This window comes from Choloepus didactylus, chromosome 1 (assembly GCF_015220235.1).
Source record: "Choloepus didactylus isolate mChoDid1 chromosome 1, mChoDid1.pri, whole genome shotgun sequence".
In the NCBI taxonomy this organism is placed as follows: domain Eukaryota; kingdom Metazoa; phylum Chordata; class Mammalia; order Pilosa; family Megalonychidae; genus Choloepus; species Choloepus didactylus.
The window spans coordinates 63,962,681-63,982,790 of NC_051307.1; the positions used below are offsets into that span (position 1 = coordinate 63,962,681).

At 37.1% G+C, this 20,110-nt stretch overlaps 2 protein-coding genes across 2 annotated transcripts in view; both read left to right on the forward strand.

Annotated features, from left to right (window-relative positions):
- The first annotated feature begins 242 nt into the window (after positions 1 to 242).
- Positions 243 to 20,110, forward strand: part of LNP1 (leukemia NUP98 fusion partner 1) — a 57,012-nt gene continuing 37,144 nt past the window's right edge. Inside the window, 1 exon segment of the mRNA XM_037809562.1 lies at positions 243 to 392. Coding sequence (XP_037665490.1) covers positions 243 to 392 — 150 coding nt within the window.
- The window catches only part of TMEM45A (transmembrane protein 45A), a 190,758-nt gene continuing 182,579 nt past the window's right edge, over positions 11,932 to 20,110 (forward strand). The window contains exon 1 of the mRNA XM_037834535.1: positions 11,932 to 11,950. The gene's annotated coding sequence lies outside the window, so the exon portion shown is untranslated. The remainder of the gene's footprint in view (positions 11,951 to 20,110) is intronic.

A 20,110-nucleotide genomic window follows, 5' to 3' on the forward strand; every position in this document is an offset into this window, starting at 1 on the left:
GACAAGGGGGAGGGGAATGGAGCCTGCACAATTTATAAATAGGCATTGCCTGAAGCTTCTTGATGGTTAGGTGGTTTTTTAGTAAATCTTTCTCCTTTAAAGAGCTCATTATTGAAGAACACTTGAAAATACCACTTTCATTTTATTTTGGGGGAGAAGAGATATCCTAGGTGATATTTCTGGATGATCCTTCTCTCTACCAGATATAGGTTCAGGCCTTCAGTATTACGAATCACTTTTACATGGAGCACAAAGATGATGGTGATGTGTCTTTTGCTAAATGGATGAGCAGCTTCTGGGGTCACAGCAGGACAGAGGAGGGTGAGGGAGGTCACTGAGAATACCACTGATCATGAGACACCAGTTGCAGTAAAACCTCCTTGCCTTGTCCAGTGAGTTACTATAATAGAACCAAGGGAATAGGGGAGAGGGATTTCTCTTAGATAATACTTTTGAAGATTCCTTTGGGATAAAGTTTTCTTTGGATTAAAACCCATGCTTCCAAATCTTTCCTATACTGACAAAAATCCTTTTTTAACATTTTCTCTTATCCTCCAAGAGACCTAATTTTCATGTATTAGGTAATGATTTCTTCATTTTGAGTAACCTAAGATATCTTTACAAGCTCCTGATAAGACTGAGATAACCCCACTGAGGGATAAAATTCAAGCCAGAGGAAAGCAAGTTGATGGTATAATCAATCAATGCAGCATTGTTATTTATAAATACATGATTTCCATTAGACTTTTTGAAATTCTGAAAATAGCTCAACTATCCAGTGGACCTCAGAGGAATTGGGGATTCCACATAAATCACTACTTTTGATAACTTTTTCTTCTCTGTTTGCATTTGGTTTCCTAATGGGAGAGGGAGCCAAAATTCTTTTGCCCTTAGCACTATTTTCCCATGCTAGGCAGATGATGCAGTGTCTAGGGAGCAGGTGTTAGCAGGAAAGTTCCTGAGAGAGGAATGTGTGGGTCTGGCCAGGTATAGCCTTGGCAGCAGGTACAGACAGCAGTTCTCTCTGCTCAAATATGGCTGCTAGAAGTCTTCACAGCAGACACTTTCATCCTCTACTTCACAGTTGCACAGTGGTAATACAGCTTTTCCTCTTTCACAAGTCATCACTTAGATTTCCAGCCATGGGAATGTGCCTATGTTAAAGTGTGTAAGGAAACCTCTACTTCCAATGATCAGCAAGTTTGAGGAATGAGACCTCTTTCAGATGCAAATATTTGTAAATAGTACTCTTACCAAATGCATATGCAGGGACTAAGGGCAAGTTTAGACACCTTTTTGAATTTCAGTTTCTTTAAGTGAAACATGAAGGGAGTTTGGATTGGATGATCTCAAAAATCCTGCTAGTTCTAACTTTCCATGGTTCTATTATTCATTCATTTTAATCTTTTACATTCCTATGAGTAAGGTGTTTGTAATGTGTGAACCAGGAGTATGATAAGTTTTATTATCCCTAGTTTCCAGATAGTGAAAACCAGACAGAAACAGAGAAAAATTATGATTTTCTATTTATCTCAACAGCCCTTCAGAACTACAGCAAATATGAAAACAAAAGAAGAAATGTGATTTATAAAATGTAGTTTCTTTAATAAATTTTAGCCTCAACCAGACTTTTTTTTTCCCTACCAGACTTTTTAAACTGTGATAATGCAACCTATTCAGAGATAGCCACTTTGGGTTGCAATATTGTTTGCCCTAAACTACTGGGAAATAGCAGAATTTACTATGTATAACATTCCTGAATGGCTCTCACATGACATCTTTTTCTGCTTCAGTTCAGGAAGTTGGCTGAATTAACCTGTCCAGATTCTTTGAGTCAATACTGAATTCCATATTTATCAGACTAATATGCAGAGGGCAAAACATGGAATAGAAATTATGATCTGACTGTATAGAGTAGAAAATGCACAATCATAGAGTCCTGAAAACTAGTCAGGGAGTCTGATTCCTTATTTTCTATTTATGTAATGTTATATATTTATAAAGTGAATCTGTACTTGGATATTTAACTTTTCCTATCTCTAAAATAATCTCAAATTTTTCTAACTTTAGAGATATGAGAACAATTAGATTTTCAATTTTTGTGTTTTGCTTAGAGCTCAATAAAAAGAACTTAAAAAGAAAAGTATACTCATCTTTTTCTTCTCTCCCCATTGCTACAATCTAAGGCCCTACCCTTTCTCAACTGTTAATGATCAACATCCATCAATATTGCTTGTTTAAGGAGAGAAGAGCTTCCACCTTTTTGCTTATTTTGAATGTGCTTTCTAATGAAGTTTTATCAGTCTCATGATCACTGTGAAACTTTAATAATGGAGAATTAATTCATTCAACACATTTATTGAATACCTATTATATTCCAGGCACTATGCAAGTTACTAGGGTTTATAGGGTAAAAGAAGACATATGTGGTCCCCATGCTTGTGGAATTTTCACTCTAGCTGAAAATTCAAATTTGGCAGGAAAGAACAAGATATCATAAAGGGTAAATGTTATTCCTCAGAGAATACTAAATTTTCATCTGACGTAATCTGTAGTTGCTGATTTAAAGTGAATAAGGAAATCTGACTTTACTGTCCTGTTGTCTTTGAAAAAAATTAATATGGAATCTCATTATTGAACTGATCTGACTTTTCTGTCATCACATGACTAGTAAATTTAACAATATAAGACTGAAGTAAAAGAGTTTTCTTGTCACATATCTTTTCTGCTCACTGGAAGTGCATTTTAAATACTTTAATAGATTCAGCTTTGTAGTCACCTTCTCCTTCAGCTTTACATGGTCTTGTGCCAGTTTGAAGCTGTTATAGAACCAAGAAGAGCCATGATCTTTTAATCCAGTCTTGTGGGGTGGAGTCTTTTGATTGAATGTTTCCATGGGGATGTGACTCACCCAACTGTGGGTGAGAACTTTGATTAAATTATTTCCATGGTGGTATGACCCCACTCAATCAGGGTGGCTTTGATTAGTTTACTGGAGTACTTTAAGAGAATTCACAGAAAGAAGGAGCTGAGAGAAGCTGAGAGAGACATTTTGGAGAGAAGCTTAAGATATGTAATCCTGAGTTTGTGCCTGGGAGAAGCTAAGAGCCAATACAGACCCAGATGCTCAGAGATGCTTGGAGATGCAGACAGAAGGATGTTTGGAGATGCTAAGCTAAGAGATGAAGTCCAAGGTTTGCCCCAGAGAAGTGAAGGGAATTCTCCCAGATGCTTAGAGAGAAATGCCCCAGGAGAAATGTGCCAGTTTGTATATATTATAACCCCCAGAAAAAGCCATGTTCTTTAATACAATCTTGTGTGGGCAGGCATTTTAGTGTTGATTAAGTTGGAAATTTTGGATTAGGTTGTTTCCATGGAGATGTGACCCACCCAACTGTAGGTGATAACTCTGATTAGATAATTTCCATGGAGTGTGGCCCTACCCATTCAGCATGGGCCTTGATTAGTTTACTAGAACCCTATATAAGAACTCAGGCATAAGGAGCTTGCTGCTTCACCTCACAGAGACATTTTGAAGATGGCCATTGAAAGCTGATACCTTGGAGAATGCCATTTTAAAATGCAACCTAGGAGCAAGCAGATGCCAGCCATGTGCCTTCCCAGCTTATAGAGGTTTTCTGGATGCCAGTGGCCATTCTCCAGTGAAATTATTCAATGTGTTGATGCCTTACCTTGGACACTTCATGGCCTTAAGACTGTAACTGTGTAACCAAATAAACTTGCTTTATAAAAGCCAGTCAATTTCTGGTGTTTGCATAATGGCAGCATTAGCCAACTGGAACAAGAACCAAGAAAAGAGCTGAGAGAAGCTCAGAGAGGCAGGAGCCCAGAGACATTTTGGAGAAAGCCATTTTGAAATACAACCTGGGAGCAAAGGACAAGCAGACACCAGCCATGTGTCTTCCTAGCTGATGGAGGTGCTCTGGACACCACTGTCCTTCCTTCATTGAAGGTATCCTCTTGTTGATGCCTTAGTTTGGACACTTTTATGGCCTCAGAACTGTAAATTTGTAATCTAATAAATCTCCCTTATAAAAGCCAATCTGTTTCTGATATTTTTGCATTACAGCAGCTTTAGCAAACTAGAATGGCTCTCTTAACATTGTCCTATATAGACTTGGCCTGGTGGAGGGGAGGATTAAGCCAAATGAGAGATCTTTTTGAGGAGAAACTTGAGTTCACTGGCCTAGGACTTTGCTAGCTCTAAATGGACCTTCTCAGTGCTTTGTCTATGCTTCATCATAGGCACAATATGGGCCTGCCCCCTGAAATGATTTGAGGGGATACAAAATAAACCCCTAAGCCCAAGTTTCCTTTTTTAAAAAAATGCTTTTTTTTTTTCCTTTTTTATAGTCTGTCTCCATATTTTCAATTAAAGCAATAGAAGATATTTTTATTTTATTTTTTTTTATCCCTGATTGACCTGAGGGTAACTACATGTTCTCATTATTTCAGTAACTCACTACAGGGGTGAGCTGAGGTGATACATGGTCTCCTTAAGGAGATTTCTCACAAACATGTAGACAGAGAGAATGCCTCTGCCTTGAGACTTATTTCCCTGAAATTTCATGATTGACAGTGAGTTCTTGTATTTCAGATTATATTTGTATTTATTTTCAATAGGAAACATTGCCTTAATTCAAAGGAATGAAATTTATAATAGAATTTTGGGCATCAGTGACAACTCTATAGGGGAGCTTTTAGCATAATGCTCTGTTCTGGTTTGCTAAAGCTGCCAAAATGCAAAATACCAGAAATGGATTGGCTTTTACAATGGGGGTTTATTAGTTCACAAATTTACAGTTCTAAGGTCATGAAAAATGTCCCAATTAAGGCATCAATAGGATGATACCTCTTCTGAAGAAAGGCTGATGGCATCTGTCACATGGGAAGGCACAGGGCTGGAGTCTGCTGGGCCTCTCTCAGGAGTAGCTTCTGGTTTCTGTTGCTTTCTCCAAAGTGTCTCTGGGCATTTGTTGTAGCTTCTTTCTCTCAGCTCCTGTGCATCCATGCTTGTTTCTTCCAGGTTGTTTCTCTCTAAGAATCTGGGAGTCCTCTCTTAGCTTCTCCAGGGCAAACTCTGGATTTCATCTTAGCTTCTCTCCTGGTTCTGGTTTCAACAGCTTCCTCTAAAGTGTCTCTGGGTATTTTTTTTTCTAAGCATCTCTCTCCCTGAACTCTCTTAAGGACTCTAGTAAACTAATTAAGGCTCACCTTGAATGGATGGGGTCACATCTCCATGGAAATAATCTAATCAAAAGGTCCCACCCACAATAGGTCTGTCCCCACAACAGTGGATTAAAAGAACAGTCTTTTATGGGATACATAACAGATTCAAACCAGCACATGCTGATGTACTTGTTGTCTCTCTTCTACTAGATGCTAAGGTCAAGAAGTTACTAGAAAGGCTGCAGAGTGTGATGGCTAAATATCAGAGCTCTGCCACTAGATTCCCAGCATCCTTCATTTACTAGCTGAACAACTCTGAGCAAGTTAATTATCTCTCTCCCTCAGTTTCTCCAAGTGTAAATAGGGTTGATGATAGTAATATTTACTTCATGAGGGTACTGTGAAAATTCATTGAATAATAAATCTAAAGTGCATAAGACAGGGTCTGGGACCCATTAAGTACTATCAATATTATTACTATTGTTATTGTCATTAGGTTATCAGAGGTGCTGAAACTTGGATGTTTTTTCCCCAGAGCTTTCTATTGATTACTGCAAAAGGTTCTGGAGTTTATTTTCCCTTTCTCTCATTGTATTTAATGTTTCTCCTTCTCCTTTGTATTACAATGGGATATTGTTTTAGTCAGTTTTCTCCAAAGAAACAGAAATATACATCTGTTCAAGAGATTTAAGATCTCTTATTTATTGAGAGATTTATTTTAGGAATTGGTTCATGGGACCAGGGAGATTGGCAAGTCCAAATTCAATATGGCAGATTGAAGGTGGAAACTCTGATGAAGGTGATGTTGAATTCCCCAGAAGAAGCTCCTGGGGAAGTAGAGACAGAAGTCCTTTCTGACTTCTGAATTCTCAGTTCTGCCTTTAAGATCTCCAACTGACCAAATAAAGGAGACTCCCCATGTTTCTAGGGGCTATCTCCTCTTTGACTGTAGATGCAATCAGTTGTAGATATAATCAACTGAACTATACATGCAAATCCATCCACAAAATACCCTTACAGCAACAATCAAACTAGAACTTGCTTGACCAAACAACCAGGTACCATAACTTAGACAAGTTGACACATGAACTTAACCAACAGAGTTGGTAACTGTGATTTTATATTGAAGATTGGCATATTGCATATGTTCATACCAAGAATGATGACCACATGGCAGAGAAGAGTTAGTGGAAAATATTACTATGGAGGACTGAATTTAATGCTTCTGGTTGAATGAGAAGAGTCCTTGAATTGTCCTCTAGGAAAGGGTTCCAAATGCCCTAGGTTAGAGCATCCCCAGGGAGTTTCTTCTTAAATAACTCTTCTCTGTTGAAGTGGCTAATGATTTATGATACTGATCTTGACAGTTACACACTAATTTGCTATATAACATAAGACAGAGCAGGGGCTACTCTTTTCCCCAATTAAAAAAGAAATTGTTTTTTGGGACCACAGCAGAAATAGTTGTGGTGCTTAGAGCACTCTTCTGTAATATGATTCAGTGTGCTGGATAATTATTGTGCTCTGAGTCAATGCCCCCTGCGTACTTTGCAGTCTAGAAGCCCAGAAGCCCAGCTGGGGAGCTCAGAGTGAGAGAAGATCCCACACAAAGTTCCAGAGCCTCTTCATAGTGTGGGAGTGAGATAAGACCATTCTATGGCAGTGGAAGGAACAACTATATTCTTTGAAAAAAATAAGCTATTTAGGTCATTGTTTCATGTATTTGAGAGGGAAATTACATTAGAAAGACATACAAAATTTCAAAACTAGGGGTTGCATAACAGGTTAACATTTTTTTTTCTTTTTTAAATTTTTATTGGGATTGTTCAGGTACCATACAATTATCCAAAGATCCAAAGTGTACAATTAGTTGCCCCTGGTACCCTCATACAGCTGTGCATCCATCACCACACTTAATTTTTGTTCAATTTTTAGAATCTTTTCATTACTCCAGATAAGAAATAAAGTGAAAGATGAAAAAAGAAAAAAGAAAAAAAGATTAAATGAGAATCTTCCCATATTCCTAACCAACCCCTCTCAATTGTTGATTCATAGTTTTGGTATAGTACATTTGTTACTGTTTATGAAAGAATGTTGAAATACTACTAACTGTAGTACATAGTTTGCAATAGGTATATAATTCTTCCCTATATGCCCCTCTATTATTAACTTCTAGGTGTATTGTCATACATTTGTTCTGGTTCATGGAAGAGTTTTCTAATATTTGTGCAGTTAATCTTGGACATTGCCCACCACAGGATTCAGTTTTATACATTCCCATCTTTTGACCTCCAACTTTCCTTCTGGTGACATATATGACTCTGAGCTTCCCCTTTCTACTTCATTCATGCACCATTTGGCACTGTTAGTTATTCTCACATCTTGCTACCAACACCTCTGTTCATTTCCAAACATTTAAGTTCAGCCTAGTTGAATATTCTGCTCATACTAAGCAACTGCTCCCCATTCTTGAGCCTTGTCCTATACTTTGGTGCCTTATATTTCATGTGTATGAGTTTACATATTATAATTATTTCTTATCAGTGAGACCCTGCAATATTTGTCCTTATGTGTCTGGCTTATTTCACTCAGTATATTGCCCTTGAGGTTTTGTCATCAACCCATTTTTTTTTTTAAGATGGTTTTGTTCACACACCGTACATTCCATCCTAAGTAAACAATCGATGGTTCTCTGGATGGTCACATATTTATGTGTTCACCACCTTCACCACTATCTATATAAGGGCATCTGCATTTCTTCCACAAGGCAGGAGGGAGAGTCAAAGAGGGTAGAAAGGCAAAAGAAAGAGGGAAAAAAATGACAGCTAGGAAGCAGCAAAAAGGAAAAATTACCTTAAATCAAAGTACAGTAAAGAGTCAGACAACACCACCAATGTCAAGTGTCTAGCATGCCTCCCCTATCCCCCCCTTATCTGCATTTACCTTGGTATATCACCTTTGTTACATTAAAGGAAGCATAATACAATGATTCTGTTAGTTACAGTCTCTAGTTTACATTGATTGCATCCCTACCCCAATGCCTCCCCATTTTTAACACTTTGCAAGGTTGACATTTGTTTTTCTCCCTTGTAAAAGAACATATTTGTACATTTTATCACAATTGTTGAACACTCTAAATTTCACCAAGTCACACAGTCCCATTCTTTACCTTTTCTCCTTTCTTCTGGTGTCTCACATGCTCCCAACCTTCCTCTCTCAACTGTATTTATAGTTATCTTTGTTCAGCATACTTACATTGCTGGGCTACCATCTCCCAAAATTGTGTTCCAAACCATGCACTCCTGTCTTCTCCTATCATTCTGTAGTGCTCCCTTTAGTATTTCCTGTAGGGAGGGTGTCTTGTTCACAAAGTCTCTCATTGTCTGTTTGTCAGAAAATACTTTGAGCTCTCCCTCATATTTGAAGGACAGCCTTGCTGGATATAGGATTCTTGGTTGGTGGTTTTTCTTTCAGTATCTTAAATATATCACACCACTTCCTTCTTGCCTCCATGGTTTCTGCTGAGAGATCCGCACATAGTCTTATTAAGCTTCCTTTGTATGTGATGGATCACTTTTCTCTTGCTGCTTTCAGGATTCTCTCTTTGTCTTTAACATTTGATAATCTGATTATTAAGTGTCTTGGCACAGGCCTATTCAGATCTCTTGTTTGGAGTAGGCTGCACTTCTTGGATCTGTAATTGTATGTCTTTCATAAGAGATGGGAAATTTTCATTGATTATTTCCTCTATTATTGCTTCTGCCCCTTTTCCCTTCTCTTCTCCTTCTGGGACACCAATGATATGTACATTCTTGTACTTTGTTTCATTCTTAAGTTCCAGGAGTTGTTGCTCATATTTTTTCATTCTTTTCTCCATCTGCTCCTTTGCATGTAGGCTTTCAGTTGTTTTGTTCTCCAGTTCTTGAGTGTTTTCTTCTGCCTCTTGAGATCTGCTGTTGTATGTTTCCATTGTGTCTTTCATCTCTTGTGTTGTACCTTTCATTTCCATAGATTCTACTAGTTTTTTTTGAACTTTTGATTTCTGCCTTATGTATGCCCAGTGTTTTCTTTACAGCCTCTATCTCTTTTGTGAAATATTCTCTAAACTTTTTGAATTTATTTAACATTAGTTGTTTAAATTCCTGTATCTCAATTGAAGTGTACATTTGTTCCTTTGACTGGGTCATAGCTTCATTTGTCTTAGTGTAGGTTGTAATTTTCTGTTATATAGACATCTGACCTCCTAGGCCACCCCAATCAGGTTTTCCCAGATGAGAACCGGCTCAGGTTACAGAAGGAGGAAATATTCAGTATCTGGTTTCCCTGATGGTTTTTCTTAGAGGATTGATATACCTCTGCTTTTCTGCCCAGCAGGTACACCTGTCAGCCTGTCACTGGCTGGTGTAAGAGGGTGTGGCCTGTGGCTCTCCTCCCCCAGGATTTGGGGTCTGGTTCCTAAAGGCAGGCAGTAGAGCTGGGTCCCTCCCTTTCCTCTTGGGAAGCTATGCCCCCTCCAGAGATGTCAACTGCATATCAATAAGTTCTTTGTTTCTCTGACTCTGCTGATCAAAGTGTTTTGATTTTAAAATGGTTGAGGCTGTCTTTAATGCAAAATGCTGCAGGATGAAAATGGCTGAGGTTTTCTCCACAGAGAGAGAAAGGGACAGAAAAGCCCCCACTTTCACCCATCAGCCAGAGATAGCACCCGATCCTCTGGGCTCCCTGTCCTGAGACAGATATGTCCCCCGACTCTCCCAAGGTCAGTTATCACCAAAAGCCTCTGTCTGCTTGTTGAGGATTTGCTGTCTGTATTGAGCAGTTAACTCTAAAACACCCTTTTGGAGCTGGGCTGAGAGAGTGCTGTTCTCTAGCACCATGAGTCTTCTGTGAGGGAGGGGCTCTCAGCTCTCAGCTCTCAGCATGGGTCTACAGTTTTACTTACAGATTTCATGCTGTGATCTCGGGCATTCCTCCCAATTCAGGTTGGTTGATGATGAGTGGACAGTCACATTTGTCTCCCTGCAGTTATTCCATGTTATTTACTAGTTTTTTGGTCATTTATGGATTGTTCCAGGGGGCATTAATAGTCTTCCACTCCTCTCTATGCTGCCATCTTACCTCCTCCCTTGACAACTTAACATTTTAAAAATGGTATCTTCTCCTTAACAAATTAGGGTGCTCTTTTCCACAGTCACATGCCAAAACAAACAAACTGAAAAACCTATCTGATATAAGGAGATATTAAGTGTGTACTTGATTTGTCATGTGTCTTTTCAGACCCCTCAATGGAAGAGGACATTTGTACACACATGCACACTTAACTCTCAGTCTCAAAATTTCAAAGAATTATTTTTTACTGATAATATAATACCTGATCACTGGGAAACTTGAAAAATACTAAAAAGGAGAAGGAAGAAAGCAATCTCACATCACAGAGAAAACCTTTGATATCATTTGGTATCTTTTAAAATTACCAATCTTATTATATTATCCTACTTAAAACAGTTCAATGCCTTCCTACTCTGGCCTTACTCACTCCTCTAAGGTTCTCTGAACTCTCTGGCCCCACTTTCTCTTCCTTCCACCCTAGCAAGCTCTTTTTGTGGCTGGGTCTCTGCACATATGGTGCTCATCCTTAAGCAGAAAAACATTCCCTGTCCTCTGTTTAGCCCCTGCTCATCCTTCAGATTGTAGCTCAATCATCACACCTTCACAGAAGTCTTCCCTGATCCCCTCACCCACCAAAACACCCACTCAAATATGTTTAGTTTTTCCCTGTTATAACTTATTGCATCCTGAACTTTCCCAGCATTCAGCCAAGAATGTAGGTGTATGCCCTATTTGATTAATATCTATCTTCCCCCAGACACAAGCTCCAGGAAAGGAGGCACTGGGCCTCTTTTGCTCCCTACCTTATCCACAGCACCTAATAACATATCAGACTTACAGTAAATAGAACAATCTATATTGATTTACCTAATTCATTTTAGTAACTTTACAAATCTTTAATCATATTTCTGATTATTGTCTGAGAGTAAGGTTATAGACATGCAATCACTAGATCCAAGAAAGTCAATATTTTATACTTCTTGAAACATAATACCAATGGCTTTCTAGGAAGGCTATACATATTTATAGTCCCACTAACAAGAAATTGCAGCACCTTTCTCAGAATACTATTGCCAGTATTGGTATCATTAAAAAACTTTTTTTTTTGCTAGCCTGAAAGGTAAAATTACATTTTATTTCATGTTACATGTCTTTGAGTAGTAAAAATCATATACAAATTTTAGTGTTTAGCATTTCCTTTTCTTTCATTCATTAATCATTCAATATATATTTAATGAACTCATGCAATGAATAGGGTAAAGTGCTGGGTACTGGGGTTATAGCAGACTGTAAGACACAGCCCTTGGAAAATACAGTGTAATGGAGGAAGAGACACATCTAACAAAATTATCCAAATTATTGGTAACAGTTGTGAAAAAAATGATAAAGGAGAAGTACAGGATCCCAGAGGAGCTTCTAGAAGGAGCCCGAATCAATCAGAGTGGTAGGAAAGGATTTCTGGGGGAAACAGTTTCAGCTGTGACTGAAGAATGATTAAGTCTGGCTTGGTGAAAGGATGGGGGTGTTAATGAGGTTACAGAGAGGAGTATGTGAAAGTGCCTGTGCTGGGGAGGAGCAGGTAAGCTGGAGGAACTGACTGAAGATCAAAAAGGCTGATCACTGAAGGGGAGGGTTGGTGCAAGATGAAAAGGTGAGCAGGTGAGAGTCTGTTGTTTCTATCATTTTGGCTACTGTGGGGACAATGAAATAAAGGTGGTAGAAGTGGATATATGATATCCACTACTTCAATGCTGGTGCTGGAAAGAAATGGGTAGTTTTGAGAGACATTTAAAAGTGGAATCAGCTGACTTGGCACTTGGAAATGCAGGGTGACTCTTGAGTTATAGGCCTGAATAATTGGGCAAATGAGTGGTCATCTTCCAAGGTAGCAGACACTAGAGGAGCAGGTTTGGGGAGGTGCTATGGTTTGGAGGTATGTACTCCAGAAAAACATGTTCTTAAACCCATTGCTCTGGGTGTGAACTCCTAAAAGTAGGATCTTTAGATGAGGTTACTTCAGTTAAGCTGAATAATGATGAGTCTTAACCTTCTTACTGAAAGCCTTATTGGGAAGTCACAGAGAGAGGAGAGAGCCCTGCAGGGAGCAAGCAGAAGTTGGAGGTTGACAGAAACAAGAAGCCATGAGAGTCCACCATGTAAATTGCCATGTGACAGAAAAGCTAAGGACTAAGCATCTCTAGCAGCCAGCCCCAGATTTCCACAGTCTTCTGGAAGAAAGCATTGCTTTGATGCTACCTTGATTTTGGACTTCTAGTCTCAAAACTGTGAGCCAATAAATTTCCATAGTTTAGACAGCCCACTGCATATTATTTGCTTCAGGAAACAGTAGACTAGAACAGTTTTTGTACCAGGAGAGTGGGTATCTGTATTGCAAAGACCAAAACAGAACAAAACAAAACAAAAAACAAACAAACAAACAAACAAAAAAAAGGTGGAAATGGCTTTGGAACTGGTAATAGGTAGAGGCTAGAAGAATTATAAGATGCTTGATAGAAAAAGCCTAGATTGCTTTGAAGAGACAGTTGGTAGAAATATGATTCTAAAGTTACTTCCAATGAGGCATTAGGAGGAAATTCTGAGTGTGTTCTTGGAAACTGTAGGAAAGGTGATCCTTGTTTTAAAGTGGCACAGGATTTGGTGAAATTGAGTTCTGATGTCACATGGAAGGTGGAACTTGAATGTGATGAATTGGATATTTAGCATTTAGCTGAGGAGATTTTCAAGCTAAGTGTAGAAGGTGCAGCCTCATTTCTCCTTGCAGCTTATAGCAAAATCTGAGAGGAAAGAGATAAGCTAAGAACTGAAATTTTAAGTGCAATGAAACCAGAAATTGATGGTTTGGAAAATTCTGAGCCTATCCAGATAGTGTGCTCTGAGATTAGGCCCAGAAGCAGCTCTCTCAGGGTCCTCCCTGAGCATCTGGAAAGTGAATCTCCAGAGCACAGGGCTCCATGTGAGGGCATAAGTGAATGTGGAACCAGTCAGCTATTTTATTGGAAGTCAGGATTGGAAATAATTATGCAGGAAGGATCTGTGGAAGGTTCTACTGTCTGATGGTTTGGGGACTCCTGTGAACTGCATGCAAAGCTGACAAGATTTTTGTGAAATTTGTGTGAGTGGAACTACTGCCAGCATGAACTGAAAGGGATATAGAAAGGACAAAGTGAAGGAAGAACTTCCATCTCTGCTTCAGCCAGCTAGCTTCTCCTGGAGAATTCACCAAAAAGCTTCATTGGTATTCCCACCTTGAGGCCTGCCCTATGGAATTTGGACTTGCCTATTCCCATAGTCACATGTGTTAATTCCTATAATAAATCTCACAACATTTACATAATATCTCCTGTTGGTTCTGTTTCCCTGGAGAACCCTGACTAATACAGGAGGAGAGATGATGTGATCAGATTTGGAGAAGTCAGGTTGTATGCCTATGAAATACAAAGAGGAAAATTTGAATGGGCAGAAGCACAGAGGAGAGGTTTGGGATAATGATATAAATTAGGAAACCATCATAGTACAGCTAGAAATTGAAGCCCAGGGTTGAGATATTTAAGGAGATTGGGTAAAGTGAGAAAAGAAAGGAAGGAAAGGAATACTAGTCTAGAACCTTGGTGAACTGCAACAGCAGCTATTGGCTGATAGAAGGGAGAAGTGAGCAAAATAATCTAACACACAGTGGTAGAAAGATCAAAGCAAAACTGAGAGGGTGCAGTGGTACACAAATCAAGGAAAAGAGTCTTTCCAGAAGGATTCTATGGGGAGTGAGTCAAATGCTACTGGAAGATTAAGTAAGATAAAGACCAAAGAGTTTTCACAGAATTTGGCAACTTGGACACCAACATCCTGATCAAAAGTAGTTATGATATAAAAACTAGATTGGAATAGACTGGGAGCAAGAGAAATTGAAAGACCAAGTGTTACAATTCTTTAAGAAGTTTGGTTTCTCTGAACTATCTGTCCTTTGATTATTTCCTATTAGGATTTTAGAATTGTGCTATTGTATTATATGACCTCTATATTTGTAAATGTGTAAGAAATATTTATTTTTAGGATATTTACTAAACATGTAGCAATTTTAAAAAAAGATTTTGCATCTACCATTTAATTTTATATTGATTTTGATGTGCATTAGCTTTATTTTTATGTAGTTAGAATTTGCGATATGACTTCTTCTGTTGCTTTTTTGCTTATAAATTAATTCACTGTACAAACATCAGAAAATATTCACCTTCATGTTATTTCTTAAACAATTATGGTTTCATTTTTTAAAAAATATTTAATTATTTTGGAATTTATTTTTACATATTAATTTAAGGCTTGCAAGGCTTCACTTTACTGACAAAGTTAATGGTGGAGTAGCAATAAAGTTAGTCTTGGGATGCTCAATTTTTTTAAAGCAGTTTTATTGAGATATATTCACATACCATACAACCCATCCAAAGTGAGTATCAGTGGCTTTCAGTATATCAGTATATTCACAGAATGATGCATTGGTTACCACAATCAATTTTAGCACATTTTCATTACTACAAAAAACAAAACAAAACAAAACAAAACAAAACAGAAAACAAAACCCTTGTACTCTTCAGCAGTCATCACTCAATCTCTCTATCTTTTCCAATCCCTAGATAAATCTCTCTATCCTTTTCATCATTACATAACCATTAATCTATTTCTGTCTCTATAGATTTATTTGTATTTACACTTTCTATAAATGGAATCAAACAGTATATAGTGCTTTGTGTCTGGTTGCTTTCACTTAGCATAGTGATTTTTAAAGAATTATTATTATTTTTTAATTAGAGAAGTTGAAGGTTTACAGAATAGTCATGTAAAAACTACAGTTCTCCCATATACCCCCCTATTGCTGACACTGCATTAGTGTGGTACCTTTGTTACACCTGATGAAAGAATATTAAAATAGTAATATTAACTATAGTCCATAGTTTACAATAGGTGTATTTTTCCGATATTCCACCCTATTATTAACACCTTGTGTTAGTGTTGTATATTTGTTATAATTCATGAAAGAACATTCTTCTGCTTGTACTATTAACCACAGTAATCATCCATAACAGGGTTCACTGTGTTATGCACAACCTTGTTTTATCTTCTAGCTTCCATTCTAGTAACATACATAAACCAAAATGTCCCCTTTCAACCACATTCACATACATAATTCAGCTCTGTTAAGTATAATCACAATAATGTTCTATCACCTTCTTCCTTTCCAAACATTTATAATCAACCTAAATAGAAATTCTGTACAAATTAAGTATTAGCTTTCCATTCTCTACCCCCAATCTATCCTCTGTAAACTACATTCTAGATTCTAACTCTATGAGTTTGCTTATTATAATTACTTCATGACCGTGAGATCATACAATATTTGTTCTTTTGTGCCTGGATTATTTCACTCAGCATAATGTCCTCAAGGTTCATCCATGTTGTTCATGCATCAGGACTTCATTCATTTTTACATCTGAATAATATTCCATTGTATGTATATACCACATTTTGTTTACCCATTCATCTGCTGATGGACTCTTGGTTTGCTTCCATCTTTTGGCAAATGTGAATAATGCTGTTATGAACATTGGTGTGCAAATGTTTGTTCAAGTTCTTGCTTTCAATTCTTTTGGGTATATACCTAGTAATGAGATTGCTGGGTCATATGGTAATTCTATACCTAGCTTCCTGAAGAACTGCCAAACTGTCTTCCATCATGGCTGCACCATTTTACATTCCCACCAGCAATGAAGGAGTGTCTGTATTTCTGCACATCTTCTCCAATACTTGCAATTTTCTTTAAATAGCACTCATTTTAGTGGGTGGGAAAGATCTCATTGTGATTTTGGTTTGCATTTCCCTAATAGCTTGTGATTTGAGACTTTTTCATGTTCTTGTTAGCCATTTGCATATCCTTTTTGCAGAAATGTCTATTCAAGTCTTTTGACACTTTTAAATTGAGTTATTTGTCTTTTAATTGTTGAGTTGTAGAATTTCTTTATATATTCTGGATAGTAAACCCTTATTAGATATGTGGTTTCCAAATATTTTCTCCCATTGTGTAGGTTGTCTTTTCACTTTCATAATAAAGTCCTTTTATGCACAAAAGTTTTTAATTTTGAAGAGGTCCCAACTATCTATTTTTTAAAATATTTTGTTGCTTGTGCTTTGGGTGTAAAGTCCAAGAAGCCATTGCCAAACACAAGATCCTGAAAATGCTTCCCTACATTTTCTTGTAGGATTTTTATAGTCCTGACTGTTATATTTAGGTCTTTGATCCATTTTTGAGTTAGTTTTTGTACATAGTATGAGATAGGGATCCTCTTTCATTCTTTTGCATATGGATGTCCAATTGTCCCAGAACCATTTGTTGAAGAGACTATTCTTTCCCAATTGAGGGGTCTTGGCAGCATTGTCAAAAATCAATTGCCATAGGCATAAGAGTCTATTTCTGAACTCTCAATTTTATTCTATTGGTTAATATGTTTATCCTTGTGCCAGTACCATGCTTTTTTGACCACTATGGCTTTGTAATATGCTTTAAAGTCAGGAAATATGAGTTTTGGCTATTTGGATCCCATTATCCTTCCAAATGAATTTGATTGGATTTTCCATTTCTGCAAAGTAGGCTGTTGGAATTTTGATTGGAATTGCATTAAATCTGTAAATTGTGGGTAGAATTGACATCTAAACAATATTTAGTCTTCTAGTCCATGAACATGAATCTGCTTCCACTTGTTTAGGTCTTCTTTGATTTATTTAGCAATGTTTTGTATTTTTGTGTATACAAATCCTTTACATCATTGGCTAAATTTATTCCCAGATATTTTATTCTTTTAGTTGCTATTATAAGTGGAATTTTTTTCTTGATTGCCTCCTCAGCTTGTTCATTAACTGTGTGTGAAACACTACTGAATTTTGGGTGTTGATCTGGTACTTTGCCCCTTTGTTGAATTCATTTATCTGCTCTCATAGCTTTGCTGTAGATTTTTTGGGGACTTTACAAACAGGATCATATTATCTGCAAATAGTAAAAGTTTTACATTTTCCTTTCCAATTTGGATAATTTTCCCCCATTTTTCTTGCCTAATTGCTCTGGCTAGTACTTCCAGTATAATACTGAATAACAGTGATGACAGTGGGTATTATTGTATTGTTCCAGATCTTAGAGGAAAAGATTTCAGTCTTGCACCATTGAGTATGATTTCAGTTCTGGGTTGCTCATATGTGTCCTTTATTGTATTTAGGAAGTTTCCTTCTATTCCTATTTTTCTAAGTGTTTTTTTTTTTATCAAGAAATCTTGCTGAATTTTGTCAAATGCCATTCCTGTGACAATTGAGATGATCATGTGCCCCCCCACTTCATTTTGTTGATGTGATGTAGTATGTTAACTGATTTTCATATTTTGAAACACTCTTGCATACCTGGGATAAAACCCACTTGATCATGGTGTATAATCCTTTTGATGTGGTGTTGGATTTGCTTTGCATATATTTTGTTGATGATTTTCACAATTGTATTCATGAGCTATTGGTCTGCAATTTTCTTTTCTTGTAGTATCTTTATCTGGCTTTGGTATTAGGGTGATTTTTGCCTTATAGGATGAGTTGGGGGGGGGTTTTCCCTCCTCTTCAATTTTTTGGAAGAGTTTGAGCAGAATTGGTATTTATTCTTGGAATGACTGATAGAATTTACCTGAGAAGTATCTGCTTCTGGGCTTCTCTTTGTAGTAGGATTTTGATGACTGATTGAATTTCTTTGCTTGTAATTGATCTGTTGAGGTCTTCTATTTTTTCTAGAGTCAGCAAAAGCTGTTTGTGTGTTTCCAGCAATTTGTCCATTTCATCAAGGTGTAATTTTTTGGCATACAGTTCATAGTATCCTCTTATGATCTTTTTTTTTATTTCTGTGGAATTATAATAATGCTTCCCATCTCACTTCTGATTTTATTTATTTGCATCTTCTCTTTTTTTTCCTTTGTCAGTGTGGCTCAGTGTTTGTCAATTTTATTGATTTTTTTCAAAGAACCAAATTTTGATTTTGTTAATCCTCTCTATTATTTTTTTATTCTCAGATTCACTTATTTCTGCTTTAATATTTAAGTGTTTCCTTTCTGCTTGCTTTGGGGTTATTTTGTGTTCTTTTTGTAGTTTCTCCAGGTGTGGTTAGGTCTTTGATTTTAATGACTTTTTCTTTATTAATGTAAGCATTTACAGCTATAAAATTCCATCTCAGCACTGCCTTTATTGCATCCCACAAGTATTTTTTTGCATAAATATGTATGTATATATTTATTGAGATTGTTCACGTAACATACAACTATCCAAAGATCCAAAGTGTACAATCAATTGCCCGTGATACCATCATACAGCTGTGCATCCATCACCACAATTAATTTTTCCAATTTTTAGAACATTTTCATTACTCCAGAAAAGAAATAAAGACAAAAAAAGGAAACTCAAATCTTCCCATATCCTTAACCACCCCCCCTCCATTATTGATTCATGGTTTTGGTATAGTACATTTGTTACTGTTGAAGAAAGAATGTTAAAATCCTACTAACTGTAGTATATAGTTTGCAATAGGTATATACTTTTCCTATATGCCTCTCTATTATTAACTTCTAGTCATAGTGTCATACACTTGTTCTAGTTTGTGAGAGAGATTTCTAATATTTGTATAGTTAATCACAGACATTGTCCACCACAAGATTCACTGTTTTATACATTCCCATCTCTTAACCACCAACTTTCCTTCTGGTCACATATGTGCCTCTGAGCTTACCCTTTCCACCCATTCACACACCTTTCAGCACTCTTAGTTATTCACACAACATGCTACCATCACCCCTGTCCATTTCCAAACATTTAAGTTCACCCTAGTTGAACAGTCTGCTCATAATAAGCAACTACTCCCCATTCTTTAGCCTCATTCTATATCCTGGTAACATATATTTCATCTCTATGAGTTTATATATTATAATTAGTTTGTATCAGTGAGACCCTGCAATATTTGCCTTAATGTGTCTGTCTTATTTCACTCAATATAGTGTCCTCAAGGTTTCTTCATCAACCCATTTATTTTAAGATGGTTTTGTTCACACACTATACATTCTGTCCTAAGTAAACAATCATTGGTTCCCTGTATAGTCACATATTAATTTATTGAGCACCATCACCACTATCTATATAAGGACATCTCCATTTCTTCCACAAAGAAGAAGGAAGAGTCAAAGAAGGCAGAGAGACAAAAGAAAAAGAAAAGACAAAGAGATAGAGAAAAACAACAACAACAAAAATGACAGCTAGAAAGCAGCAAAAGGAAAGATAGCATTAACCTAAAGTAGAATAAAGAGTCAGACAACATCACCAATGCCAGGAGTCCCATACCCTTCCTCTATTCCCCCCACCCCCATATGCATTTAGCTTTGGCATATTGCCTTTGTTATATTAAAGGAAGCATAATACAATGTTTCCACTAATTATAGTCTCTAGTTTGCATTGATCGTATTTTCCCCAAATCCCAACCTATTTTTAACACCTTGCAATGTTGACATTCATTTGTTCTCCCTCATGTAAAAACATATTTGTACCCTTTATTACAATTGTTGAGCACCCTAGGTTTCCCTGAGTTACACAGTCCCAGTCTTTATCATTCATCTTTTGTTCTGGTGTCTCACATGGTCCCAATCTTCCTCTTTCAAACATACTCACAGTCATCTTTGTTCAGTGTACTTACATTGCTGTGCTAATGTCTCCCAAAATTGTTTTCCAAACCTCTCAC